This window comes from Acytostelium subglobosum, assembly GCF_000787575.1.
Source record: "Acytostelium subglobosum LB1 DNA, scaffold: scaffold20, whole genome shotgun sequence".
NCBI lineage: Eukaryota > Evosea > Eumycetozoa > Acytosteliales > Acytosteliaceae > Acytostelium > Acytostelium subglobosum.
The window spans coordinates 107,405-135,384 of NW_012236513.1; the positions used below are offsets into that span (position 1 = coordinate 107,405).

Consider the following 27,980-nt stretch of genomic DNA (forward strand, 5'->3'; position numbering starts at 1 on the left):
TACATGATACACTCTCTATATCTCTTGTCAACTTATATCCCATCGCACATGTATATATATATCAGGTTATTCTAATTCTTCAATTCTCTCTCCTTCAAGAACTCTTCAATGTTCTCATTCTTCCATTTATCGATACTATTTGTTTGATTGTTTGATTGATCAAGTTAGTAATGGTGATCGTCAATGTTAACATCACGCTCAACTTACGCGATAGTCTCAGCTTTGCCTTCAGAGTCAGTCAACTCAAAGATAGGGGATGCTCCAGATTGGTACTATATTTGAATGAATGAATGAATGAATGAGTGAATGATTGACGCGTTGGCATGGAAATTACAACAACATACTCTAACGGTAACCTTGTACTGGCTCATCTTGTTATCAATGAAGTCTTTGACCTGAGGGTAAGCGTTCAACTTTCACCTACATATCACGACCTCTGCTTTGGTGTATGTTTTCTTTTGATGGAGTGCCTCTACTGAACAGCACTTCTTGCACTCATCGACCGCATCTGAATTGCCCATGAACTCTTCGAATGCCTGACAGGAGGAGCACAGCAGTGACTCTGTGAAGCCTAGATCATGGCAGTTGACTGATAGTTGTGTCGTTGTTGTTGTGGATGGTGGAGACAATGCCGTTGTAGTTGGAGGCAATGTCGCTGCCATACATAGACACAACAACATAAATAGCTGATGGAGACCAACATGTGAGGACATCATCTGTAGACGTCCTCGCGTCGTCACCCTAGCCATATTATCTTGTTATATTTATATATATTTATGTACAAATAATTAAATAACAAATGAATTGAAACAAAGACAACAAGACAAAGTGGGTGACGCGACATACTGAATGAAAAGTGTGAAGATCCAGTCTGTTCATTCATTCTTACAACATTCGTACAACATATACATATACAATGAAGATCAGATATCTGACAAGGACTTGATCAGCATTGACCTTATTTGGTGTTTAAAAGATATGTGGTCGACAATGATCTTGTATGTTTGCATGACCAAGTGAGACCATTGTCGAGTGGGGGATGAAAGACACCTTCATCTCGCCAACACCCCCACCTTGTTCAACAATTGGACTACTACTCGGCACCTATCCTAATTAGGAGGGAGGGCTCAGTCGACCCCAACACTACTACTGTTGTCTTATGCATAAGGTACATATCTTCCAACAAACAGTTATATAATTATCCAGAGAGTAACAATTTATTAACAGCTGTAGAGATATATTATTATATTAGTATCTACTAAGATTTTGAGATTTTAAAAGATAGAGATATCTCTTTACCAAAGGTAAGTTATCCACCTCCATTCAACCTCAACAGCTGATTGATTGATTGCATGATTGAATGAATGAATGATGTTGCTTATGTCGTAGAACGTTGTTGTTGTCGCCCATAACCCCCAATTGACTGAACATGCATGGATGTAAGCAAGTTCCCGGGAACCGGGTGTGTTGCTGTGGTGGTTGTTGTTGTTCAAGATTATCATCTTGCAATGATGATGGGTGGATTGAATGAATGAATGAATGAATTACAATTCAAAGACATAATTACAACTTATTGAACATCATCCAATCTATTCAATCATACTCAAATCATCAAACATTCAAACAAACAACAACTTGTAATATTAATATAAACATAATATCAACCAACATTAAAGTTTAGATCATATATAGTTTGGAAGAAGAATGGATGCATCAACCTTGATTGATCCAATTGAGGAGTATGTCATTGGTCATGGAGGAAATAAGGTGATACAAAAGATATTGATTGCCAATAATGGAATAGCTGCAGTAAAGGCAATTAGATCGGTGCGTAAATGGACTTATTCAACATTTGGCAATGAACGTTTGATCAAATTCGTTGTGATGGCCACGCCAGAGGACTTGAAGGCCAATGCCGAGTACATTAGAATGGCCGATCAGTTCATAGAGGTACCAGGCGGTACAAACAATTACAACTATGCCAACGTGGACATCATCGTGGACTTTGCCGAACGAGCTGGCGTGCATGCCGTGTGGGCGGGCTGGGGTCATGCTTCGGAAAACCCTCGACTGCCCGAGTTATTATCGCGCACCAAGACTCAGATCGCATTCATTGGTCCACATGCCAGTGCCATGCGAGATCTAGGCGATAAGATTGCATCGACCATTGTGGCGCAGTCGGCCAAAGTCGCGTGTGTGCCATGGAGTGGGAGCGGACTGACTGTGGAATACTCAAAGACTGGTGTCTCGCCAGATGTATATCGCCAGGCCAACGTAGCCTCTGTCGAGGAGGCCAAGACCATCGTCGAAAGGATAGGTCTGCCTGCCATGATCAAGGCGTCAGAGGGAGGGGGTGGCAAAGGTATTCGCAAGGTCACAACAATGGAGGAGCTGGCGGCATCATTTCGCCAGGTGCAATCCGAGGTGCCAGGCTCGCCGATCTTCATCATGAAGCTGGTGCCAAACGCACGTCATTTGGAGGTACAGATCATTGGCGATCAGTATGGCGAGGCAATATCATTGAATGGACGTGATTGTTCTGTTCAGAGACGACATCAAAAGATTATCGAGGAGGGTCCTGCATTGGCACCACTGCCAGAGCTCTGGACAGAGATGGAGCGTGCTGCAGTACGTCTGGTCAAGGAAGTAGGCTACGTTGGTGCTGGCACAGTCGAGTACCTATTCCAAGGTGGACGATACTATTTCCTCGAACTCAATCCACGTCTACAAGTCGAGCATCCAGTCACCGAAGAGATCACTGGTGTCAACCTACCAGCCACTCAACTTCAAATAGCCATGGGTATTCCATTATACAGGTATGTCTGATGTGAGCTGGTGGAACTATCCCTCCCCTAACAAACAAAAAATCAATCAAATACAGGATACCAGATATAAGGAAGCTTTATGGACATTCACCATTTGATAACACTCCAATAGACTTGCAAGAATTATCAATAAGGATACCACCAAAGAGTCATTGTATCGCTGTGAGGATAACGGGAGAGAATCCAGATGAGGGCTTCAAGCCCACTTCAGGTGGAATCCAGGAACTCACATTTAGGAGCACGCCCAATGTATGGGGCTACTTCAGCGTCGGTCCACATGGCGGCCTACACGAGTATGCCGACTCACAGTTTGGACACATCTTTGCCAGTGGCAACACGAGGGAGGAGGCGAGAAAAGCCATGGTTGTGGGCCTGAAGGAGATATCGATACGTGGAGACATTCGTACACCAGTCGAGTACATTATACATCTGTTGGAGACCGATTCATTCAAGCGCAATGATATAGACACGGGCTGGCTGGACAGACTCATCGCCGAGAAGATCATCACTGCCAAGCCCGACTGCATGCTAGTGGTACTATGTGGCGCACTCACCAAGGCTTTCAATCAATGTGCACTCCGCTGTCAGGAGTTCATCCAACAGATCACTGTGGGTCAGCTACCAAGCATCGAGTTGCTGGCCAATGTAATACCCGTGGAGCTCATCTACAACAACATCAAGTATCTGTTTGAAGTGCGTCGAAAGAGTCCATCAAGCTTTATGATTGCGCTACAACATGAGCGCAACAACTTTGTCGATGCCAATGTCATTGCCATGGCTGATGGCGGACTGCTCATCATGCTGGACGGTCGAATGAATGTTTGTTATGCACGCGAGGATGTCACTGGACTGCGAATGACCATCGACTCAAAGACATGTGTGTTCAGCCAGGAGTACGACCCGTCGATCCTGCGCACGTCCTCGCCAGGCAAGCTCGTCCGCTATCTGGTGGACGACGGTGCGCATGTTGAGAAGGGTGCCTCATTCGCCGAGATTGAGGTGATGAAGATGTACATGCCCCTGATCGCCCCAGAGTCTGGAACAATCAAGTTTGCCCTCTCTGAGGGCAGTGTGATGGCTGCCGGCGCCATCATTGCCCATCTGTTGTTGGACGACAGTGCCACAGTGCTCAAGTCAACTGTGTTTAATGGACATCTCGGACCAATGTTGCCACCCACATTGATTGGTGACAAGCCACATCAACTACTCAATCACACCATTCAGAGCATCAGACATGTTCTTGGCGGATATGAACATCCTCAAGTCAACGCCCTAGTCGACGAGTTGTTTGCACAGATTGAGACGTCTACACTGCCATTCTACGAGTTCCACGATTGCCTCAGCGTGATCACCAATCGCCTGCCTCCATCATTGACCACATTGGTCTATGGAGAGTTGGCCAGATTCAAGTCCAACAACATTGTCGAGAAACTTGGATGGCCACCACAGCAACCCCATATATGGGGCGAGGATGAATGCAAGGAGGAGTGCTTCAACAGTATGGCTTTGCAAAAGACGATCACAGTGTATATGAACAAGGCGGCGGCAGAGAATGAGTCAATCGCCAAGACATTGGCCACGACTATCGCGCCACTGATGGACCTCACCCAGAAATATATTGATGGAATCAAAGGATCGAGGACAAGCACAATCAGATCAATCTTGGATGAATTCATTGCAATTGATGCATTGGAACATCGCGCAATACAGACCAGTCTGAAGAATCTGCGACATATCTACAAGGACGATGTCACCAGGATACTGGATGCATCACGATCCATTCATCCACAATCAATCAAACATCAACTCATCCTATCACTTTTGCGCAAGATTGATCAGACCAACACAGTGCCAGACTACATGGTCCAGCTTAAACGACTGTCTCAGATGTCTGGCAAGAGCATGGACATATCACTCAAAGCCAAACAGATTATCGTCAACTCACAACTACCAACGATCAAACATCGCATGGATGACCTGGACGAGTGCATCCATCATGTGCTCGGACTTGAGAACGATGAGCGCGAGAAGGAGATACAGGTCGTGTCCAAGCAGTCGGCCGACATCATCGATGTTCTCATTCCAATGTTTGACTCGAGTGAGGAGCACATCAAGCGAGTGTCTTTGGAGTTATATGTACGCCACAGCTATCGATCGTACAACGTTCAGACGATCCGTGTGTGTATTGGCCAAGATCCACTAGCAGTCGAGCGAGGATTTGAGTGCGTCGAGTGGCACTTCTATATCTACGCACCATCAACTGTTGCAGCGGCCAGCTCAACATCTCAGTCACCATCACCACACACCACTCCCGATGGGCGACGTCTCTCAGTCATCTCCAATGTGCTTTTTGGCGGCACACGTGTCGACTCGATGGACAACCTCTCAGCGATCGAAGACCAAAATCTACTTCGCTACGGCATGATGGTCTACTTCCACACTGAATCGATGTTTGAACAACAGTTGCCCGCGATACTAAAGTGCTACAACAAAGAGGACGACTTCAATCTTGGCAGGATGCGTCCGCCCAATGACCCCACCGATGTGATGTCCGTCGTGATCAAGACCTATCCCGAGACGATCGCTCAAGAGAACGCGTGCACCACACGCCTCAGCCAGATACTCAAGGCCAACATCAAGGAGCTGTACCAGGCCAGAATCAGACGTGTCACCTTTGTTTGTTGTGGCAGCATTGGCCAGAACCCCAAGTTCTTCACATTCCGTGAGCGCCACAACTTTGCCGAGGACTCAATCTTCCGCCACATCGAGCCGTCGATGGCCTACCATCTCGAGGTGCGCAAGCTGAGCAACTTCAACATCACCTACATCCCCACTCAATCACAACGTATCCATCTCTACTATGCACAAGAGCGAGGCAAGAGCGAGACCGACGTCAATGCCGACAGATGTCTATTCGTGCGATCAGTGATCAGCTACAGTGACCTTAGTCGTGGAGACAATGAGATCAAGATCGTCGATATTCTGCTGTCACAGATCGAAGCGCTTCTGTCAGAGTCGATCGAGGCGCTCGAGATGGCCATGGCCACACACAAGTCAGCGCAGAACCACAACATCTTCCTCAACATCATACCCGAGGTCATATTCGATGAGCGAATGATCAACTATGTCGTCCAGGAGATTGGTGATCGAGTTGGTACGAAGCTGTGGAAACTACATGTTGGACAGGTCGAGGTCAAGGGTCGTCTGAGACGCGGCGACAACCTGACTGCCATCAGATTCTTCATCCAGAATCCAACCGGCTATGCATTCCAAGTGCAGTGCTACTATGAACAGTTCAACCCATTGGGTCAGTGGACGTTCACCGCCGTGCCAGGCAGTCCAAGAGGCATCTGGGATGGCTTACCAGTGGACACGCCCTATCCCATTATGGACGCAGTACAACGCAATCGATTCAAAGCACAACGATTGGAGACAACGTACATCTATGACTATCCCGACCTCTTCAACGAAGCACTTCAATCACTTTGGTTGGAATATGTCGAGCTGAACAAGGACAACCCAAATCGCATACCTCTGCCATCGCGTCGAGTTACCGATGTCGTTGAACTCATATTGACACCGGGACAGATGACGGGCACTGAATGTCCGCCCACAGTACCATTCGATCAACTGCCAGAGGACAAAAGACCACGCATCGAGGAGACATTCCGTCCAATTGGCTACAATGATATTGGAATGGTGGCGTGGAAGATGACGCTTTACACACCCGAGGTGCCACAGGGCCGACAGGTAATTGTGATTGCCAACGACATCACATTCCAGATCGGATCATTCGGACCTGCCGAAGATCTGCTCTTTAACTTGGCCAGCGAGAAGGCCAGATTGGAGGGCCTGCCAAGAATATACATCTCTGCCAACTCTGGCGCGAGGATTGGTCTGGCCGACGATGTAAAGAGCAAGTTCAAGGTGCTGTGGAACGTGCCAGGAGACCCAAGCAAAGGTGCACGATCACTCTACCTCACTGAGGATGATTATCAACTATTGTCGGCTTCACACTCGGTCCAAGCGGAGCGTGATCGTGAGGGACGATGGGTGCTCACAGACATCATTGGCAGTCTCAATGGTATTGGCGTGGAGAATCTGAGCTGGTCGGGATTCATTGCCGGAGAGACATCACGTGCCTACAAAGATACATTCACAATCACACTGGTAACAGGTCGATCAGTTGGTATTGGCGCGTATCTTGTGCGACTTGGACAGAGGACCATTCAAAACGATGCACCAATCATACTCACTGGCGCTGGTGCACTCAACAAGGTGCTTGGCAAAGAGGTCTACTCGTCCAATCAACAACTGGGTGGAACCCAGATCATGTACTCCAATGGTGTGTCGCATCTCTGTGTTCATGATGAGCTCAAGGGCATCGTGTCCATTCTGCAATGGATCGCATACATACCCAAGGCGAGGGGCGAGCCACTCCCAGTGCTGAACAATGGTGACTCGGTGGATCGCGACATTGACTTTGACCCATGTCTCACGGCCAAGTACGAGATCAAGGATCTGATCATGGGACATAGCTCTGATCTTGATCCCATGGTCTGGATCAGTGGACTGTTTGACAAGGGCTCATTCATCGAGACACTCGGCGGTTGGGCAAAGACTGTTGTATGTGGCCGCGCAAGGCTAGGCGGCATTCCAGTTGGTGTGATTGGCGTGGAGACCAAGACCGTCGAGAAGGTGGTGCCGGCCGACCCCGCCAATCCCATCTCTCAAGAGGTGGTCACTCAACAGGCGGCACAGGTCTGGTATCCAGACTCATCGTTCAAGACTGCTCAGGCCATTGCCGACTTTAACAATGGCGAGGAGCTACCTCTCATCATCCTGGCCAACTGGCGAGGCTTTAGTGGTGGCATGCGTGACATGTTTGACGAGATACTCAAGTTTGGTGCGCTGATCGTGGACAACCTGCGCAACTATCGACAGCCTGTATTTGTCTACATTCCTCCCGATGGAGAACTGCGTGGCGGTGCCTGGGTCGTCCTAGACTCGACAATCAATCTGGACATGATGGAGATGTACGCATCGGAGAGTGCGCGTGGCGGTGTCCTCGAGCCCAACGGCATCTGTGAGATCAAGTACCGTGATCCCGAACTCATCAAGACCATGCACAGACTAGATGACCGATTGCAAACATTGAACCTGGAGATGCAACGTGCCAGCGCAGCCAACGACCTACCACAGACAATCACACTCAAGCAACAGATACAAGTACGCGAGAAGGAACTGCTGAGTGTGTACCAGCAGATTGCAATCAAGTTTGCAGACCTGCATGACACTCCAGGTCGTATGAAGGCCAAGGGTGTGATACACGATGTTGTTCCATGGAGGTCGGCCCGTCGCTACTTCTATCACCGTCTTCGTCGCAGACTCTTGGAGGAGCAGCACATCAAGGCGATGCACGCGGCCAATCCTACGCTTAGCCGACAGGAGCGTATGAATCTGCTCAAACAATGGACGGCAGAGATAGAGTTGAACAACAACAACAACAAGAAGACAATCCTCTTGGAGAACGATGAACAAGTTGCCAATTTGCTAAAGAGTTGTGAGGATGCATTGTCACAACGAGTGATACAATTGAAGAAGATGTACAATCAATCACAACTAGTTGACTATGCTCAATCATTGGACCAAGAGACAATGTTGGACAACATCATCAGTCTAATCGAGACACTATCACCAGATAAGCGAAAGGCACTTCAAGCTAAGCTAAAACAATAATATTAGTATTATTACATGTAATAAAGATATCTGCATGATGTACAACTGTAAATGAGTTTGAAAGTGCAACCGTGGTTCTTCACCCTGGGGACTTCAAAGTTTGAAACTGAGGGGTCGACCCACACACAGAGACTTGTTATCTTTGTTCATTTATTCATTCATTCAAAGATAGTTATAACTTTACATTATATATACATACATAGCTACGACATAGATACAGAGAAGAAGAATAAGATATGTCTACTACACCGACTACTACAGCTGCTTCAGCAAAGACGATGAATGTGCGAATTGCTATTCAGGATTATATCAATAAGATGTTGAATAATGTTCAGGGAATGAAGGTGTTGGTACTGGACAAAGAAACTGCTGCTATTGTTGGTCTGGTATACTCTCAATCCGATATATTACAGAAGGAGGTATTCCTCTTTGAGAAGATCGATGGTACCTCCTCAGAGAAGATGCCACACATCAAGGCCGTCTACTTTGTACGACCAACTCAAGACAATGTACATCGCATCGCTGACGAGATCAGGAATCCAAGATTCTCTGATTATCATCTATGTAAGCATCCAAGTAGTACTAGTTGCAACTCAGTGACTAATACTAATACATCATCATAATGACAGTCTTTACAAACTCAATTGGATCGGGATCACTGGAGGACATTGCCAAGTATGATCAGAGTGACAGTGTTAAGGAGGTACAGGAGTACTTTGGAGACTTCTACCCAATCAATCCAGATACATTCACACTCAACATACCAGGTGTGCTCACAAGAACAACTGCTGCATGGCAGACCAACATCAACAGAATCATTGATGGTCTCACTGCATCACTTCTAGCACTCAAGAAGAAGCCCATCATCAGACACTCTGCCAACTCTGAGGCAACCAGATATCTCGCACAAGCAATGACCGTATGTATCATAGTCTCCGTCTGCAAGGGGGAGGAGTTACTCACTCACCAACTCAATCAAACAATGTAGGAGAGGATCAGTAAGGAGAGAGATGCATTCGACTTTAGAAAGCATGAATCATTGTTGTTGATTCTCGACAGGAAGGACGACCCAATCACTCCACTCTTGCATCAATGGACTTATCAATCAATGATTCACGAGTTACTCTCGATCAACAATAACAGAGTCAGCTTGAATAGGAAGGGCGAGTCTGATCCCAACAAGGAGGTCATACTTAACGTCGACCACGATGCCTTCTACAGAGACAACATGTTTATGAACTATGGAGACCTTGGTGCCAGTATCAAGGACCTCGTAGAGACCTATCAAAAGAGACAAGAGAGCAGTGCTAACATCAATACCATCGGTAAGTGATCATGAGTGGGTTAGTGTCCAACTCCAATGACTAATCAATCAATCAATCAATCAATCAAACAGAGGACATGAAGAGATTCATTGAGAGTTATCCACAATTCCAGAACTTCTCAACAACAGTGTCCAAGCATGTCAACTTGATGGAGGAGATATCAAAGAGGATTAGTGACGATCATCTGATGGAGGTGTCAGAGATGCAACAGGAGTTGGCGTGCAACAATGATCACGGCAGTGCCTACGCAAGACTGTGCGAGATGCTCGACAGCGAGAAGTTCACCAAGGAGGACAAGCTGGTGATGGTGTTGCTCTACAGTATTAGATACGAGGAGGGACATGTTTGGGAGCTGCAAGAGAAGCTGTCACGCTGTGGATTAGAGCCCCACCACATCAGTCTAGTGCAGACACTCAAGGACTACGCCGGCAAGAATCAGCGAGAGGGTGATCTGCTTGGCACCAAGAACATCCTGTCACACTTTATGAATGGCGTCGTCAAGCGTGGTCTCCAAGGTATCTCCAACATCTACACACAGCATGCACCACTATTGTCCGAGATCCTAGAGCAGTTATCCAAGAACAAACTTCGCGAGCAATCATATCCATATTACACAACAGGTCAGCCAACTGAAAGGTATGTTGTTGTGTATCCAATCAATCAATCAATCAATCCATCAGTCGACTGACACACATCCACCTCACCAATCAATCAATCATATAGACCATCAGACATTATTGTATTCATCATTGGAGGCATCACTTATGAGGAGGCCTATAATGTATTTAAGTTCAACTCGATGAATGCCAACCAAAAGATCCGTGTCGTCTTGGGTGGTTCTACCATTCTCAACTGCAACCAATTCCTGGAGGATCTGACTCACATGAAGATTCTTAGCAAGAATAGATAATGTACTGCACCCTGTCCCATACAGAACCAACCAACCAACCAACCAACCATTGAGCAAATGCAATGGCATTCATTCCACTTCTTTGTGATGTTGTTGATGCTTCCAACTACCATCATCCTGCCGCCGTCTCCACATTTGCAACAACACAAACACAATAATAATAATCATAACAAAAGCCTTGTCATCATAACCTTTGAGAGGTCAGGTCCATGTTTTCGTCTGCTCTTTGACTCATCCATCCAACCAACCATCAATCAATCCATCCGCAATGGGCCACAGCGCAGAAATCGAGTGTTGAAAAAAACAACGGACCGTTTTTGGGGGTTCGCGATCGTAGATAACAAAAACCCAAGTCGCAGAGGGGATTTATTATTGAGAATGGCCTCAACAAGTCTTGGGCACAACTAGGAATGAGCTTGATTGATCATTGTTGGGGCGGCTGATTAAAACAACACCTATCATCGACTAGTGATCACTTTCTACTTTCAAAATTAATATACATCACATAAATATACCAGTTTAGTTTAGATAGATAGTTATTATTAGTAGTATTAAGTAAACAGCAACATATCAAGACAACTAGCAATACTTGATTATTGGTATGAAGACAACATTGTTACAATCAATCAAACAATCACAACCTTTGGCGCCACAACATTTAATGCACTAGTCCTGATTGATAGCTTTACATCTTAAATGTGGGCCACATTTTTCATGATCACCAATAAGAATCATTGGTCTCCATCAATCAATCAATCAATCAATCAATCCATCCATCCATTCATATTCACCTCACCTTTAACTTTATCAATCAACCAAATCGATTTCACACTATCAGGGCAGGTCACATCATCCACACATTCACACTTTAATCCCCCACATATGAGGCGGGGTGTGTGATGGACCAACACGTTATATGTACATATTTGTATTTTTGTTTGTGTGTGTGTGTATGTGAGTGAGAGTGAGTGTGTGTGTGTGGATGAATTCTCCCCTCATTTCCACTCTCTCTCTCTCTCTACCTCTCACTCACTCACTATCACTCTATCTATCACATTCAATTCATTATTCACATTCATTCCAACAACATTCATTCATTCAATCATTCACAGCCATCATCCATTATATAGTGTGTCCATCCAACCATCCATCAATCATCGTGTAAATAGTAAGTCGAACTAGTTCACGCTCATGCCTCCAAAAGGCATATAATTATGTGTTATGGATTTCAATCAACAACAACAGCATCAACAACATCAAGACTGACTGGTGTGGAGTTTCGGGAGATGAATTCATTCGACCAGGCAGTAGCAGCAACAGCAGCACCATCTTGCGAACTCCACATTGTTGTATAAATTACACATCACTACACATTACACGCATCCTCCTCACTCATTCATTCATTCACTCACTCAAATCAATCACTCCATTTAATCACCCACTCACTCTATCTTGTTGTTGTTATTGCATTGATGAGAGTGAATGAATGCAAGCCAATCATCATAGAGATATCACTATCTTTTCTTTAACCTCACAACAACAATCATCTTTTTTTAACCTCCCTCTTTTCATCAATCACCTCCCTACCTCCCTCATCAAACTCTCTCTTTCTCTCTCTCTCATTGTACAACCTATTAACAATCCATAATTATCATTACCTAAGCGTAGTATATTGACCATCACCTTGGGCTACAGCCAGCAGCAGCAGCAGCAGCAACAAGACATATCGACATCGACATCGACTGCGATCTCGACCACAATCAACCTCATCTCGACAACGACAACGACGACAGCCACCATCACCCACACCAACCATTAGGCCATCTGACTCGAGCAATCTACAATTGCAATAACAATCAAAGTCAGTCAATCACAATCAATCACAATCAATCAATCGCAATCCAATCCAATCAAATATCGGCAGTAGTCAGTCGTCATTAAGTCAGTCGGTCAATCTTTGATTCAGAATTGCACACAGACGACGAAAACAAAACCCTGTCAACTACTACTAGCTCGATTCAATATTATAGAATGCAAGGAGGCTACTATCAAAGCTACCAGAATGGCTTTTATGGTACTTCCGCCCCTGTAATCGCTGCAGGCGGCGGCGGCATTGGCCTGATGGGCGTCGGATACAACCCAGCTCCAATGCCAAATGGCGCCGGCGGATTGTCACCAAACGTGCCCTACATGGCCAATCAGCAGCAGCCGGTATCACATCAACGATCAAACTCATCGCCAAACAATCTATCACCGGCAGCTGTCATCATGGTACAACAGCAACAGCAACAACAGCAACAGCAGCAGCAGCAACAGCAACCTCCTCCACAGCCACAGCCACAGCAGCACAAGTCCCCTCCCTATCAACACAAGAATCCAATGCACAATCGAATGCATCAGCACCAGCGAAACAGCTCCACGGACAACAACACCAACGTTGCCGTTGTGGCCGACACATCACTCCAGGTTGGAACATACGAGGACTTGACATGGGAGGAGATCTATCTCTGCTATCACCACTTCAACTCGATCGACACTGAGGGCCGAGGCGTCATCACCACGTTCCCCCAGCTCATCCAGTACATCTCGCAGCTGTACCCAATCGCGACTCCACCCACATCCCAATTCCTCTTCTCGATCGGATTGTTGTTCCCTGGCGCACTGCCCACACAGCAGGGCGTCAACGTGCCGCTGTGCATGTCGCTCAAGCATCTGATATTCGCGTACTCGCACTCGAAATCACTGCTCAACAGCAACACGGCCACATCGCTCGCCAGGAAGTTCTCACCACAACAGGCATTGTACATGATCGAGGTGTTTAACTCTGTCAAGGACAAGAACGGAGGAGTACCAACACAGAAACTAGCATTGTTTGGCGCTGATCGATCAAAGTTGCCCGCCACTACCCTTCCCTTCCATGAATTTGTACAATATATAGGACTTAACTTTATACCATTCGAAAACCTCTATGTAAGTAGTAGTACAATGGAGCAAGTGGATGACAATATAGGAGGTAGCTAACATGATCTACACCATCAATAGAAACTGCAACAATCACCAACGATCGAACCACAAGCATTCATACAGGAGGTTGAGGACTTTGAAACAGACTTATTCTTTACGACCGCCACCAATAATAATAGTGGATTCAAGAACAATCCAAATAACAACCTAGTCAACAACAACAATAATAACAATAATAATAATATAGTAGTAGTCAATCCAAATAACCTGCAGCAACAACAACAACAACAACAACAGCAGCAGCAGGGTAACTTTATAAATATAGTCAACTATAACAATGGCGGTCCGAACCCATTCAACAACAATATAACAGCAGCCAACTTTAATAATAATATAGTCAACTACAGTCCCAACAACAACATCCCTAATAATATAGTACCATCAAACAACATATCACCTTATCAGAACAACGCGAATAACTACAACAACAACAACTTTAACAACAACAACAATCCGAACAATGTATACAACAACAACAACCAAAACAACAACAACAACAACCTGAATCAGATGAACAACAACGGTGGCGGTGGTGTTCTGAAGACCAGTGGCAACAGCGCAGTTATCAATCACAACAATCAGTCTGCATTCTCGGACATTGAGATACAGTTTTCAGAATTGCTGATACAGACCAAGTTGGGCGAAGGTACATTCGGTGTCGTCTACAAGGGCACGTGGCGAGGCAGTACCGTCGCCATCAAGCAGATCAAGATCAACGAGGATGTCACCACGCAGGTGCTCGACGAGTTTAGGAAGGAGCTGACCATTCTGAGCAAGCTGCGTCATCCAAACATCGTACTGCTGATGGCCGCCTGCACCGTGCCGCCCAACCTCTGCTTCGTCACCGAGTTCCTCAACGGTGGCTCGCTCTACGACATCTTGCACTCAAAGAAGATCCGCATGAACATGCCCCTCTACAAGAAGCTGGCAATTCAGATTGCACAGGGAATGAACTATCTGCACCTGAGCGGCGTCATTCACCGCGACATCAAGTCTCTGAACCTGCTGCTTGACGACAACATGAACGTCAAGATATGCGACTTTGGTCTGTCTAGGCTCAAGTCCAAATCGACGGCGATGACAAAGTCGATTGGATCACCTATATGGATGGCGCCCGAGCTGCTCGTTGGTGACGACTATACAGAGAAGGTGGACGTCTACGCATTCGGTATCATCTTGTGGGAGCTTGGTACCGGCGAACTCCCCTACTCTGGTCTTGACTCTGTTCAGTTGGCATTGGCCGTATCGACCAAGGGTTTGAGGCCGACCATCCCATCGGCTTGGCCATCAATGCTTAACCAGCTGATTCAATCATGTTGGAATCACGAGCCATCACAGAGGCCATCGTTCACTCAAATCCTGTCCATATTGGAGAAGATGCCAGTATAGGACAACTCTCACTTGATTCCCATCATCATCACCAAACTACCAACCTAACCCTTTCAGCTTACTGCCTGCCTGCCGACTCACATATCCGAAGGATTTTGTTAATAAATATGACATACATTGATTCATTCAATCAGATAACTTTGTTGTTGTCCAACAGAAAGACAATTACTTCGAAATGATCCCTCTAGATATGGTTGGAATTCACCACCCATTCATTCATCTCCCAGAGGCATCCATTGGAACGATTGGTGCTCTGTTAGGAGACCTCTGGGAGACCATGGATGCCAAAGCAAAGGAGCCCTATGAGAGGATGGCTATTTTGGACAAGGAGCGTTGGGAAAGAGAGAAGAAGTTCTATGAGGAGAAAAAGGAGAATGATTAGCTATCATCTAGAGTAATCTCTGATTAGGCCTCCCTGAGTCTACCAACTAGATCATAAGCCTCCATAAATTTAAACAATAAATTAATCAATCAACCAATCATTAAATCAATCATTCAATCAATAAATCAAACCTTCAAATCGTTCCATTGTCTGTGCTACACTACTACAGTAGTTTATAATGAAATTTAAATCTACACCATTATTCTCTTTACTGACACTTGTTGATATTGGATGGGACAGCCAGCTGACATCCATCCTGTCTTGTGTCGGAAGATGGATTAAGGGGTGGGGGTGTTGAGTTGAACAAAGAGTAACTGCTTGTGTACAATGTAATGTCATTGGAAGAGTCATACACACACACACTACCCTAAACAACCACGCACCCCTCCCTTGATCATTATCACTCTGATGTAGTGTAGAGTTAGAGGTTATAATCTTCCATAATTGGGTTTCTTCTACACAAGGCTCATCGGGTGGATAATGAACACAATCAAACTTGGATCGTGCCGGAAATTGAATCAATTGATCGCAGTTCCCTATCCCCTTTCCTTCCTTCAACCATAGTGTTCATTCATGGTGTGTGATAGCAGTGAAAGATCAAAGGACGTTCCTCATTCACAATGATTAATTAATCTTTGTATTATTAATATTAGTAATATAAGAAACAATGAATAATAACTTTCTAAATTATTTATTAATATTTATATTTATAATATCTATATCATGTGTATCGAGTCAACACAATAAATATTATTGCCAAGGTATAAAGTGTGATCCAGGATTACTATGTAGGAACATGTTTGGTTTAGAACAGTGTGTACCTCAATGTATGTTCAACTATTCATTCAATCGCACTTTAAACATAATCTAACAAGTATAAATATTACCCAACTTCAAAGATGATTCATTTGTAATAATAGAGACACAAGCTTTAGAGAGTAGTGTTACTGAGGATGGACAACTTATGACCTTATATGTTACAACAATCGATAATATCAATGAGGTTCCAATCCATCGATTTACTTTAAGTATTGGATTCCTGGATAATGTCATTAATGGAACAATGGCCGGAATGGAGGTTGACGAACAAGATGATCCATCACTCCACCTAGTACATTTACCAAAGACTGTTACACGAGTTGGACACCATTACGAATTCTCCTATATTGTATATGGAGTTGCTATTGATGTCCAATCAGTGGATGTATTTACAATTGGATTTGTACCAAGACGATAGAATGTCTCTACTTCAACATCAATAATCTTCCAACTTTCTGGACGACCAGAAATTAATTAATATAAAATCTATTGATCGATCATTTACTCTGTTGTTGTTGACTCTTAACTGCCTTTTCTTGCCTCTTCTTCATGGACACTAGATAGTATTGTACCAGTTGTTGTTTGAACATCAATATATCATCTTGATGTTTTCGATATAGTTGTACAATGTCATCTGCCTTGTCATTCAGCAACAGACGTGATATCAGTTCATCTCTGATCTCTTGTGAGAGTGGCCCTGAAGGATCGTGCTCCAACAGTTCCTGATCGGTTGGCATCGGTGTCTTAAAGATGTTGCGCCAAGAATATGGGGATGAAGAAGAAGATGATGATGATGTATGTTGACTGTTGTTGGTTGACTTGCTGCCACTACCCGATGGTTTATAATCGCTCAGAGGTGGACCAAACAGTGATATCAACTTAATGATCCTGTCAATCTCTGCATTCTGGCTATATCTCATGAATAGTTCACGATCCTTTATCAGGGCCTTTAGTGCCACCGATTGTCTTGGTATCTCAAAGTCGGCCCTATGTTGAGATGTTAGTCACGTCCGTCCTCAACCAGCCACATGGAGAATGAACATACTTTGTCCAAATGACGTATCCACCATCATCAATCAATCTGACATGTCTATTTGTTAGGATTGGTTCTGTGAAGTTGGGATCGATGAATGCACTGGCCTTGATATCCGCCACATCAAGGTGAACTCCAGGGTATATTGGTGGTTGATGTTGTAGTATCTGTTTGAATGATGGTAAGGAGGGAGGGTCAGCTCTTTGCAATCTGGAGACAGTGGATTCCAAGATGACTTACAGTCTTCTTTAGGGAGCTGACACGATTTGCACGTAGTACAATGGTAGTAAGATTACCATCTGGAATCTCAATCGCTCTAATTGTCTTGCCAAAGATCATTGTTCGAAAGGCAAAGGACACAAGTGAGGCACCACCCAACAACAAGAGTATCTCATTGAGTCTCTTTGGTTTAATATGAAAGTAGTCAGAGATTACCTTCTCTGCGTGCTCTATCTGATGTTCTAAACTATCAGACACTGCAGCAGCGGCAGCAGCAACATCAGTTGTGTGCTCTGTAGATTGTTGATCGATTGGTTGATGTTGTTGTTGATGCTGCTTGATATCATTGTTATTGTTGTTGACAGGGAATGATGCTGATGTTGATGATGATGGATGAGGTGGTGCCCACTTTGATTGAATGAACTGAATGAGTGATGATACAGGACCAACATGTCGACCACCAGTTGTACCATCATCTTTATCTGATCCAATATCATTTATCAAACGATCAATAAAGTCATCATTGTCATTATCATTGTCATCTATATTATTGTCTACATCATCGACAATATCATCATCATAGTCATTATTGTCATATGTATCATCATCACCACTCATGTTTCATTATTATATATCTGTATGTACTACTTCTCTTCATCAACATATATATATATATAACAAATGTTATTATTATCTCTTTTGAAGTTACATTTCATGAACAAACATTGGACCTTGGTATAATGTTTCATTTTATTATTACTTCTGGATTATCGATATTCCTACATTGTAATACTATATATTATTATTATTTATATATTTATATATATTTATATTTATATATTATTATTATTATTATTATTATATATTATATATTAACAAAATCTTCCAACACCTGCACATAGAGTATTTCTCTGTTGTACCGAATAATTATTATTATTCATCACCGGTAATATCTTACTATTACCGATGGAATTAGTTAGTGATGAAGATATTGATCCTGATCTATATATTGAGCTAGTCATTCCAGATGACATGGCCATTATGTTATTCGAAAGTGAGAGAGATGTAATCGATTCTATTATTATGATGATGAAGATTGAGATGGAGATGAGTTAGTATCGATCGGATTTGAGTTTGGTTGATCAGGCTGGAAATATGGTATACATACGGATGAGCATTATTTATTATATTATATTATTATATTATTATGATATATATCGGGATCACAAGTTTGTGGAAGGATAAGATCTAGGCTATGAAGATTGATGATGATCAGTTGAGATTCGGCTAACTGGATTGTTTGATTGTCAATGAATGGCAATAACGGCATTTGTCTATTTATCTATCCATTGCCTTAATCGCAGATATACACTTATCTCATCGAGAGAGAGTCTCCCTCCCTTGCCATTTGCACTGTGCATGGAATTGGTGTAGCTACACCCACCTTCCCTCCCTCCCTACTTCTATTGACTATATACTAGAATGTTGTCGTCGGCAGTTTGAATAATAACCAATCAACACCACACCCCATCAATCTTATGTCCGACCATTTGCCGATGAATCTCCTGACATCCTTCCGTACTCCCCCTCATCACACCAACACACCACATCATCCAATCATGTTAAGTCTGTCTTGGACATGTGTGAGTTAGTTGTCAACAATGCGTCTATTATATGTGCGTGTTAATGTCAAACGATATGTTGACACTGATCTGTTCAACCGTAAGTCAAAGACGAAGAAGTGGAATAGGGAGTGAGGGTCATATTTCATAAATCCAGGATTGTTCAATCCATATGGAGGAGGGTACATTAATATTATTCCCGTACTCAGTCCATTGAGTTCGGTGCTACGGCTATTTGGTAGATGACGCAATGGGTCGAAACTCCAATGAGAGTGTCCATTGCCATTGACATTCATTCAATCAATCATTCATGAGTCAAGATCCAACCAACAATATATCTAATCTACCAATACAATCAATCAATGAATGGATACAATGGCCACAATAGTATGGTTATTACACTAATCGTAGATTCAATTGATTACGTATCGTACTTTGATGGCAATGATGATGATACCTACAACGAATGGAACTCTAGATTCTTTTAACTTGAATCTATCAATCGTGGAATGACCTTACCATATTCGGCTATCGGAGATATCCATCTATCTATGGTCCAATCAATCAATCAATCAATCTTTCGTTCATTGGGAAGATTGAATTAGCCGAACAACAACAACAAGAAGAGATCCTAATCTTGATGTTGAGGTCATCATGATCACGACATCCAGGATCTGGTTGATTGGACATGAGATGATCATGGGTAAATAAGTATTGCCAATGAGAGTTACTCATTGACAGTTATGGCAATGGTTTGTTGGTTGGTACAAAGTGGTGGTAGTGGGCAGGATGAGCCACCAACAATGGTCACAATGGTTGGTCGATAGTCACTACAAGGTCATGACTGGAGTAATTGATTGATTGATTGATTGATGTTCATGACAACAACAACGACAATGATCTACATTAATCTGATTGAGGATCTATAATTTCCATCTAATTCAAGACCTACCTTGATCATCCAATCTGGAACCATGATCCGAGAAATGTTGTTGGACTTTACATTACCTATAGATATACCACCGGTGGTTCCAAGTGTGTCTGTCCAACTATGAACATTCAGATAAGATATCTTTGAAGTTGACAAAAGACATGTAGTTCATCCTGTTTACTAAAAGTGATAAAATGGCGCACTTTTTCAAATTCTCAGTACTTTGTTTGTAGAAGATTGAATGTGAGAGATACAAGTTTAGTTAGTTGTATTACAACATCATCATCAAAGACTTTAACAACAATGGCTACAACAACTACTACTACAACAACAACAGGATCGACAACATCAACTGATATATTGAATGTTATCAAGTCAACTCTAAATGAGGGACATACTGTAAACTATAGATGGGTGTCTAACAAGTTTAACTTACATCCAGATATCTCAAAGCAGTAAGTTTATCTCTTCTCTTCTCTATCATTGATAGTTTGCTAATCAATCAATAACATTCATAGGATACTTTACCATATTTACAATGCAGACCAAGTACAACACAAGCCAATCTTTATGGTGTCTGGATTGATGAAGGATCTCCCTGATCGTATCACTGTCACACTTGTCTCTATTGACAAATTGAATGGTATGTATGAGTTAAGGGCAATGCCTTATTGTATTGCCATAAGACTAACCAATCAATAATTCAATCAAACATCCACATTAGAATGCAAGGACAAGTTCACTTCAATCAATTCGATGCATGTATACAGTATCTCAAAGGATGTCATCCCATCTGATCCAACAAACGCCGTCATTATGCTCCATAATGAACAAAAGGAGAGGTATCATAATGTCAAAGAGCTTGGTCCCGACTACTTCAACAAGTAAGTAATATCCAGAAGGACACAATCAACATTGGCCAAGCTAGACACTGACACAATGAATGAATGAATGAATGAATGAAAACAGGGCACTTCCATTGCAATCAAAGTCATTCTCAAAGAGAGAGTTGAAGAAGCCATTGCCAATACCAAACAATCCTACAATGTATAGACAGGAGAAGCCAAAGCCTGCTGCCGTTGCCGCCGCTCCCACCACTGCCAGTGCTGCCAAGCAGGCCACAAAGCCACAGGCCAAGGGACTCACTGACTTCTTTAGCAAACAGGATGCCAAAGAGGATCCATTCGCTCGTTTTGAGCAGAAGAGGAAGGAGGAGGAGCTGGCAAAGAAGGACAATCCTCTTTCAAAGGTGGACACCACACCAGCATCAGCAAAGAAGAAGCCATCGCCAAAGAAGAAGGAGGATCCTGTGGCTAGCAAGACGAGCAAACAACAGGTTATCGAAACAAAGAAGGTGGTCGCTGCAGCACCTCCAAAGAAGCGACAGTCAAGCGATGACAGTGACTCGGAGGATGATCCATTCGCCAGTGATGACGAAGAGGAGGAGGTCGTGTCATTCCAACGTGTGGTCAGGAGTAACAAGATGGTCATTGACAGTGATGAGGAAGAAGAGCAGCCTACAAAGTCAATTGGAAAGAAGAGAACATTACAGGATATAGAGGATGACGACGACCAGATCGATGTCAGTGGTCATTCACAACAGGCTAGGATGGAGCAAGAGAGGAAAGAACAGGAGAAGAAGGAGCAAGAGAAGAAGTTACGAGAGAAGGAGGCAAAGGAGAAAGAGGCCAAGGAAAGGAAGGAGAGAGAGAAGAAAGAGAAAGAGGCAAAAGAGAAGGAAATGGAGAAGTTGACCAAGGAGAAGGAGGCAAAGGAGAAGAAGGAGAAGGAGGCCAAGGAGAAAGAGGCCAAGGATGCCAAGGAGAAGAAGGAAAAGGAGGCCAAAGAGAAGAAGGAGAGGGAGGCCAAGGATGCCAAGGAGAAGGAGTCCAAGTCCACCGTAAAGAAATCAAAGGTTGCTGTGCAGCAAGCTGACATTGATATGGATGATGACGAAGAGAATGATGAGGACAAGCCTGCAAAGAAGGTAGTCAAGAAACAAAGGACCGGTGACTCTACAAAGAATGACAAGTTGGAAGAGAAACAGGCCGCTACCAAACCATCATCGACTGTAAAGGATAAGAAGAAACAGGCGTCCACAAAGGATAGTACTCAAGATGAAAAGGATGAGGTTGAGCAGACGATTGATCCTGTGCCCGCTGCTGACAAGACTAAACAGAAGAAACAGGCGACAACAAAGGACAAGGACACAGATGTGACCCCTAGTGCCAAGAAGGCACCAGCCAAGTCTCCTAGCAAAAAGGCAGCTGCCGCTGCCGCTGTCTCCAAGTCAGACAGTTCACCTGACAAGAAAGTACAGTCAAACATCACATCATTCTTTACAAAGAAATAAAAGTGTCAATACAGTGGGATGGATTAAAAGTGGATTGGTCTGAGACTAGTGACTGTCGACACTCGCTCGATCCTCTGGGTAGACCATGGTTTATTGCTCCTTCACCAGTTGCTTGCTAAGCTCCTCGATGGTAACACCCTTGGTCTCTGGCACAAAGAAATAGACAAAGAGGAAACATAGGAAAGAGATGCCTCCAAAGAGCCAGTAGGTACCAGTCTGTCCAAGTCCAGTCTGGAGATAGGGGAATGAGATGTTCATGATGAAGTTGGCGAGCCAGTTGAGAGTGGAGGCAATCGACACTGCCTTTCCTCTGATCTTTGTCGGGTAGATCTCGGCGGCCACCATCAGAGGGATGGGACCCATGCCGACGGCGTACATCAACTTAAAGAACACCATGCCAAATACGGCCATCCATCCGAGTCCGGTGGAGTGAATGACTCCCTTGGAGCCAAGACCCCAGAAAGCGCCACCAAGTATACCGAGTCCAACGATTTGTCCAATGTTTCCGATCAGGAGCAGTGGACGTCTTCCGAAGCGATCGATGAGCCAGACGCTGATAAACATCATAATCAATTGAGGGATTCCAACCAGAGCCGATATCAGAATTGCAGTGTTCTTGTTGAAACCAGCGGCTTCCAATATTGCAGTGCTATAATATATTACACAGTTGATACCAACGAATTGTTGGAACATGCTAATTCCAAATCCAATAAAGTATACTCTTAGGAATTTCCTGTTGTTGTTGTGATTGATCGAGTGATTAATATTGAGACACATTAGACTGACTATGACCACAACTACTACTACTTACTTCTTGAAGAGTTGTGACCATCCAGAGGTACCTTGTTGCTCAAGGATGTTGTTCTTGATCTTTTGAATCTGATTGTTGACAGAGTCGGTTGGAAGAGATGTATCTAGCTTTCTGATGGTGTTGAAGGCATCGTTGACTCTGTTCTTTGATACCAAGAATCTGGGTGTCTCCAAGAACCAATAAATAAGTGCCACTTGAATGAACGATGGTACTGTGGCAATGGCAAATGTATATCTCCATCCATTATCTTTGTTTACCAGTCCATAAGCAACAAGTGAAGATACCATGATACCGAATGTAATAGTACTTTGTCTCAACTTGAATGAGTGATGATGAAGGAGTGTTAGTGTATCACTCAAATGATTGGACTGATCTGTTGCGCGTTGTTAACATACCAGACCAAGCGCTCCACGCATGTAATGAGGGGCTACCTCACTAATGTAGGTGGGGACGACAGCACTTGCAACACCAACGGCAAATCCTGTAATGATACGTCCAGCCAAGAGTGTAGAGTAGTTGGTGGCAAACGACGTCAGTAGTGGACCTGTGAGATAGAAGATATTGTTGAGGAACAGTGTCCATCTTCTTCCAATTCGATCAGACACAAAGCCACTGACAAAGGAACCAACCATGGCACCGACCAGGATGATGGACACCAAGAAACTCTTCTGACCCTTTGTGAACTTGAAGATCTCCTGCATGGTGGGCATCGTTGGCGAGATGACACCGGTGTTGTAACCAAACTCCAGAGTGCTCAGCACTGATATGCACACGGTGAGGAAGAGGAAGAACTGCGCCTGCGCTGATGATCGGGATGGGGTGGCGCCGGGGTCCGATGGACTACTGCTACCTGCACCGCCGTTGTTTGCAGAGAGCAGTGGATCGGACATGCCCGAGTCCGATGGATAGTCATCGACGGACTTGAAGCTGTTCTGGTGCTTGACATATTGGTACTGGTCATCGAGATGGCTATTGAGCGATGTGCCATTGTTATTGTTTGACAATAGCAGTGGCTGTGATTCTAATGGAGGGCCGTCCATTTGAAAGTTCTGTGAAGCAAGAGTCGGTGTATCTGACCCAACTACTATATTATCACTGAACATATATGTGTGACAGTAATAATAATAATAATAAATATTATATTTATAGGGTGTTATGTGTGTGTGTTTGAGTGTCGGTGTTTAAACAATAACAATTGATCAATGACTCTGCCTCTTCTTGATTGATGGACGAGTGTGAAACATCCATTCCATTGAGATATTTGAATGAAAATGAAAATTCCTTTGACTGGTGGGATGGCCCATCGTTATGAATGAACCCAATAATCAATGAGCCAAGATGGATGGTGTTATTGTCAAGATAAATCGAATGTAAAAGAATGTCTGTCCCAGTAATGAAAGAACATTATTTATATTATATTTATATATATATATATATTTAAAGAGATAGTTAGAATTGATCGGTAATCCTTATTATGAATATGTACATTATTGATCAATCATAGGAATTCAGGAGTTGAACCACCAAGGTAAACTTTGATATCAGCAGGCGTTGACTTTACTATTCTTGCTTTGATTTCAACAAGACCAAGTCTCTTGTGTGCTTCAAATCTAACACAATTCATTATTAGAATGATTATTAAGTGATGAGAATGTAATGAATACATACCTATGACAACCTCCAAATGAAAGATAATAATTGTTATCTGGATTTTGTGAACCTACTATCCAATTTACATCTATTGGTGGTACATCCTCTGCAGTTGCACCAGACTTTCTTAATGTTTCCATTAATGATAGTACCTTTGCTTCATCCAATACTGATGGCAATGGTCTATGTATAACTGATATTGGCATCATAGTCTCTGAAATTAATCTAGTGTATATACTCATATCTCCTGTTTATAATTTAAATTAATATATATATATATATAATTATATATTGGTTGTAGTAATATATTTGAAGGTAATAAATATCTATCTATCTATTTATAAATAAATAATATAAAGTAAACCTAATTATTATTATTATTGTTTGGGTTTGTTGTTTGGGAATTGGACCAATAAATAAACTCTACTTTGATGTAATGATGATGTTGACGTCTTGGTTTTGAAACACCCTCACTCACAAATCCAACGACGATGCGGAGAAGCTCGAGAACTTGTTCTTGGGGCACTGTCGCAATGAAACCAACCACAAAAGTGTGGAATGAGTCCAAAAATGGTTAATGTGATCGATCGACTTAATGAAGAGAGAATATCGTATACGATTGATTGAATGAAAGAAGATGTTGAGATAATCATCATCATCTTTGTCAATCTTGTGCTGCTTATTATAACTTCATATACTAGTATCAATCGATTGATCTATCTGATTTAGAAACTATTGGCAATTGCCTCGTTTATAAGTATTGCCTTCTCCACTTTCTCGCCACCTGTCAATGCTTCCACTATTTCATTAATACTGCTATCCTGTAGTTGACCTCCTAATATATATTCATCAAGTAAACAGTTGGCCTATTAAATGATTGTTTGATTGATCCAAATGATTAGATGATGTCAGTTATGATATTGTCAATGGATAAAAGACATATATATAACAAACCTTCTCAAACTCATATATCAGGTCTAGCTCACATATGTTAAGGAATACTTTATCTAAAATTACAACTGTTGTACCGTTGTGTAAGTATGGTTTGTGTGATGTGTCCATCAACATGATGATTACAACATACCAAAACGATGTATCATCTCCAATGTTATCAGTTCATTATCTGTATTATCGATGGCCATCATAAAGTATAGACTTGCATATCGTTTATAAACCAATGTATAATCACGCCATATTACAAAGCTACAATCCTTCTCTCGTCTACTCAATATATTACTTATTGCCTCCTTTGTATATCTTGTCTTCTCCTTTGGTGTAAACGTAGAGTACCATCTACCCAATCTAACTCTACCCTGTTTATTGAATGTCAACACAAAGTGTATCTAAGTCGTTATCGTGTTGTCAGTATTCTGTAATCATCATCATCATTCATTGTCATCAAACATACCATTCTTATGTATGTATGTTATATATATATATATATATTGATATCTTAATGTATTAATGGCAATAGACCACCTACCTACTTGGGACCAGACTGATGAATGACTTAAGTGAGGTGCCCGAAGAAGAATCTCAATCAACCGATTCTATTTGCCTTGTGCATGATTCAAAGATTGATCAATCTACCAATCGCGATCACAATAACATTTTATTGGCACACCATATCTTTTGTAGTATATCATTCTGGACATCACTCAATGAACTCCACAGTTCCCTTTGAATTGCCTGTAGACCATTAGTCTCCTTCCTCTCACATGCCATCTATAGTATTATAATATAGTAGTAGGTCTTGGTTAGTGACGCCCAAGTACTTCTTGTCTTTGATCAAAGTACAAACATACCAATAGATTGTTAAGTAGAGCAATACTCTCCTCTGTCAGGTCTGATGACTGTCCTTCGTGCTCGGTGATGTCGTTGACTAGCTTGCCAAGATGTGATTGTGACTTTAAGAAGTTGTCCTGGAGAATGTACAAGAGAATCAATGATACACGTGCTTCGATCAATGCGTAGGGGTACAATGAGAGACTGAGCGATGATGATGCAGACAGTGGATAGCTGTGGTACTGTTGTTGCAGTTGATGTTGTTCAACTTGATTGGCCAACACTTGAGCTGTCCTTTTGTCTTGCTGTATGGATTCAGTTGCAATTGCCACCATTCCATCCAATAGATCACATGCACCCTTGTAGTCACATTCCAGAATCTTGCACTTTGTGGCTTCCTTTAGAGCGTTGATCGCTGTGATTGGACTCTCTGTTCGCATTATCTCTGATGCTTTGTGGAAGTATTCCGCTGCCTCCTCATACTTGTTCAGTCTCTTCAAGATCGATGCCAGTTCAAAGAACAATGTACCCATTATACTGAATCGTTTATAATTCTGATATATCTATGTATGATGGAGTTAGAGAGTGAGTCCATCCAACCATCCAACCGACCATCTCTAGCATACCTTAATGGCCAAGAGGTAACAGTTAATTGCCTCTGTGACATTCTCTTCGAATGATATAAAGTCGTCTTCATATGATCTTAACTCGCTCTCCCACATAAGATAACCTAGTTGGTAGTAGTCCTATGTTAGTACATTCTAGTAACCATCGTTGATTGAATGAATGATGTGTCCACTTTACCAGAGTCTATATAACATGATGCCTCTGCTGATGAAGCATTCTTTATGGCCTGTTCACATCGACCGATTGAGAGACAACAAAAGGCAGCATACATAAGGTTGCCTTCTCTCTTGAATGAGTTCATAATCTGAGCATATTGATCTATTGCCTCTGAGTAGTTTGGTTTCCTCATAGGGAACTTCCTGTTGTAGTTGTTGTTGATGTTGGTCAGTGTCCTGTCCTCAATCAATCATGATCATTCATTCATTCATTCATTCATTCATTCATTCATTCATTCATTCAATCAATCAACACGTACTTCTTCTTCAGCTTGCTTGATATCAGCCTATATGAATCTATCAGATGACTCATTGTTATAT

General features: G+C 42.9%; 10 protein-coding genes across 10 annotated transcripts; 4 read left to right on the forward strand and 6 right to left on the reverse strand.

Annotated features, from left to right (window-relative positions):
* Positions 1-71: 71 nt before the first annotated feature.
* SAMD00019534_088840 (hypothetical protein) lies at positions 72-371 on the reverse strand (the record flags this gene model as incomplete). The annotated part of the gene is made up of 3 exons (XM_012895773.1): positions 72-135; positions 208-272; positions 345-371. The coding sequence occupies 3 exons, from the start codon at positions 369-371 to the stop codon at positions 72-74; spliced, it is 156 nt and encodes a 51-aa protein (XP_012751227.1).
* Positions 372-419: 48 nt separating this feature from the next.
* Positions 420-749, reverse strand: SAMD00019534_088850 (hypothetical protein; the record flags this gene model as incomplete). The annotated part of the gene is made up of 1 exon (XM_012895774.1): positions 420-749. A coding segment is annotated over one exon (330 nt), but the record flags the coding sequence as incomplete, so codon positions are not given.
* A 973-nt stretch (positions 750-1,722) lies between these two features.
* SAMD00019534_088860 (hypothetical protein) lies at positions 1,723-8,561 on the forward strand (the record flags this gene model as incomplete). The annotated part of the gene is made up of 3 exons (XM_012895775.1): positions 1,723-2,816; positions 2,882-4,247; positions 4,290-8,561. Coding segments are annotated over 3 exons (6,732 nt in total), but the record flags the coding sequence as incomplete, so codon positions are not given.
* A 239-nt stretch (positions 8,562-8,800) lies between these two features.
* SAMD00019534_088870 (hypothetical protein) lies at positions 8,801-10,799 on the forward strand (the record flags this gene model as incomplete). The annotated part of the gene is made up of 5 exons (XM_012895776.1): positions 8,801-9,128; positions 9,194-9,483; positions 9,553-9,889; positions 9,961-10,525; positions 10,613-10,799. 5 exons carry the CDS (start codon positions 8,801-8,803, stop codon positions 10,797-10,799), a joined length of 1,707 nt encoding a protein of 568 aa, XP_012751230.1.
* Positions 10,800-12,830: 2,031 nt separating this feature from the next.
* Positions 12,831-15,212, forward strand: SAMD00019534_088880 (hypothetical protein; the record flags this gene model as incomplete). The annotated part of the gene is made up of 2 exons (XM_012895777.1): positions 12,831-13,769; positions 13,842-15,212. 2 exons carry the CDS (start codon positions 12,831-12,833, stop codon positions 15,210-15,212), a joined length of 2,310 nt encoding a protein of 769 aa, XP_012751231.1.
* A 1,698-nt stretch (positions 15,213-16,910) lies between these two features.
* Positions 16,911-18,283, reverse strand: SAMD00019534_088890 (hypothetical protein; the record flags this gene model as incomplete). The annotated part of the gene is made up of 3 exons (XM_012895778.1): positions 16,911-17,400; positions 17,459-17,613; positions 17,687-18,283. The coding sequence occupies 3 exons, from the start codon at positions 18,281-18,283 to the stop codon at positions 16,911-16,913; spliced, it is 1,242 nt and encodes a 413-aa protein (XP_012751232.1).
* A 2,505-nt stretch (positions 18,284-20,788) lies between these two features.
* SAMD00019534_088900 (hypothetical protein) lies at positions 20,789-22,571 on the forward strand (the record flags this gene model as incomplete). The annotated part of the gene is made up of 3 exons (XM_012895779.1): positions 20,789-20,861; positions 20,943-21,102; positions 21,188-22,571. 3 exons carry the CDS (start codon positions 20,789-20,791, stop codon positions 22,569-22,571), a joined length of 1,617 nt encoding a protein of 538 aa, XP_012751233.1.
* A 96-nt stretch (positions 22,572-22,667) lies between these two features.
* SAMD00019534_088910 (hypothetical protein) lies at positions 22,668-24,488 on the reverse strand (the record flags this gene model as incomplete). The annotated part of the gene is made up of 3 exons (XM_012895780.1): positions 22,668-23,304; positions 23,383-23,699; positions 23,778-24,488. Coding segments are annotated over 3 exons (1,665 nt in total), but the record flags the coding sequence as incomplete, so codon positions are not given.
* A 1,462-nt stretch (positions 24,489-25,950) lies between these two features.
* SAMD00019534_088920 (hypothetical protein) lies at positions 25,951-26,375 on the reverse strand (the record flags this gene model as incomplete). The annotated part of the gene is made up of 2 exons (XM_012895781.1): positions 25,951-26,051; positions 26,117-26,375. Coding segments are annotated over 2 exons (360 nt in total), but the record flags the coding sequence as incomplete, so codon positions are not given.
* Positions 26,376-26,634: 259 nt separating this feature from the next.
* Positions 26,635-27,972, reverse strand: SAMD00019534_088930 (hypothetical protein; the record flags this gene model as incomplete). Its single annotated transcript, XM_012895782.1, has 5 exons — positions 26,635-26,757; positions 26,838-27,380; positions 27,444-27,547; positions 27,622-27,803; positions 27,920-27,972. Coding segments are annotated over 5 exons (1,005 nt in total), but the record flags the coding sequence as incomplete, so codon positions are not given.
* Between the last annotated feature and the right edge of the window lie 8 nt (positions 27,973-27,980).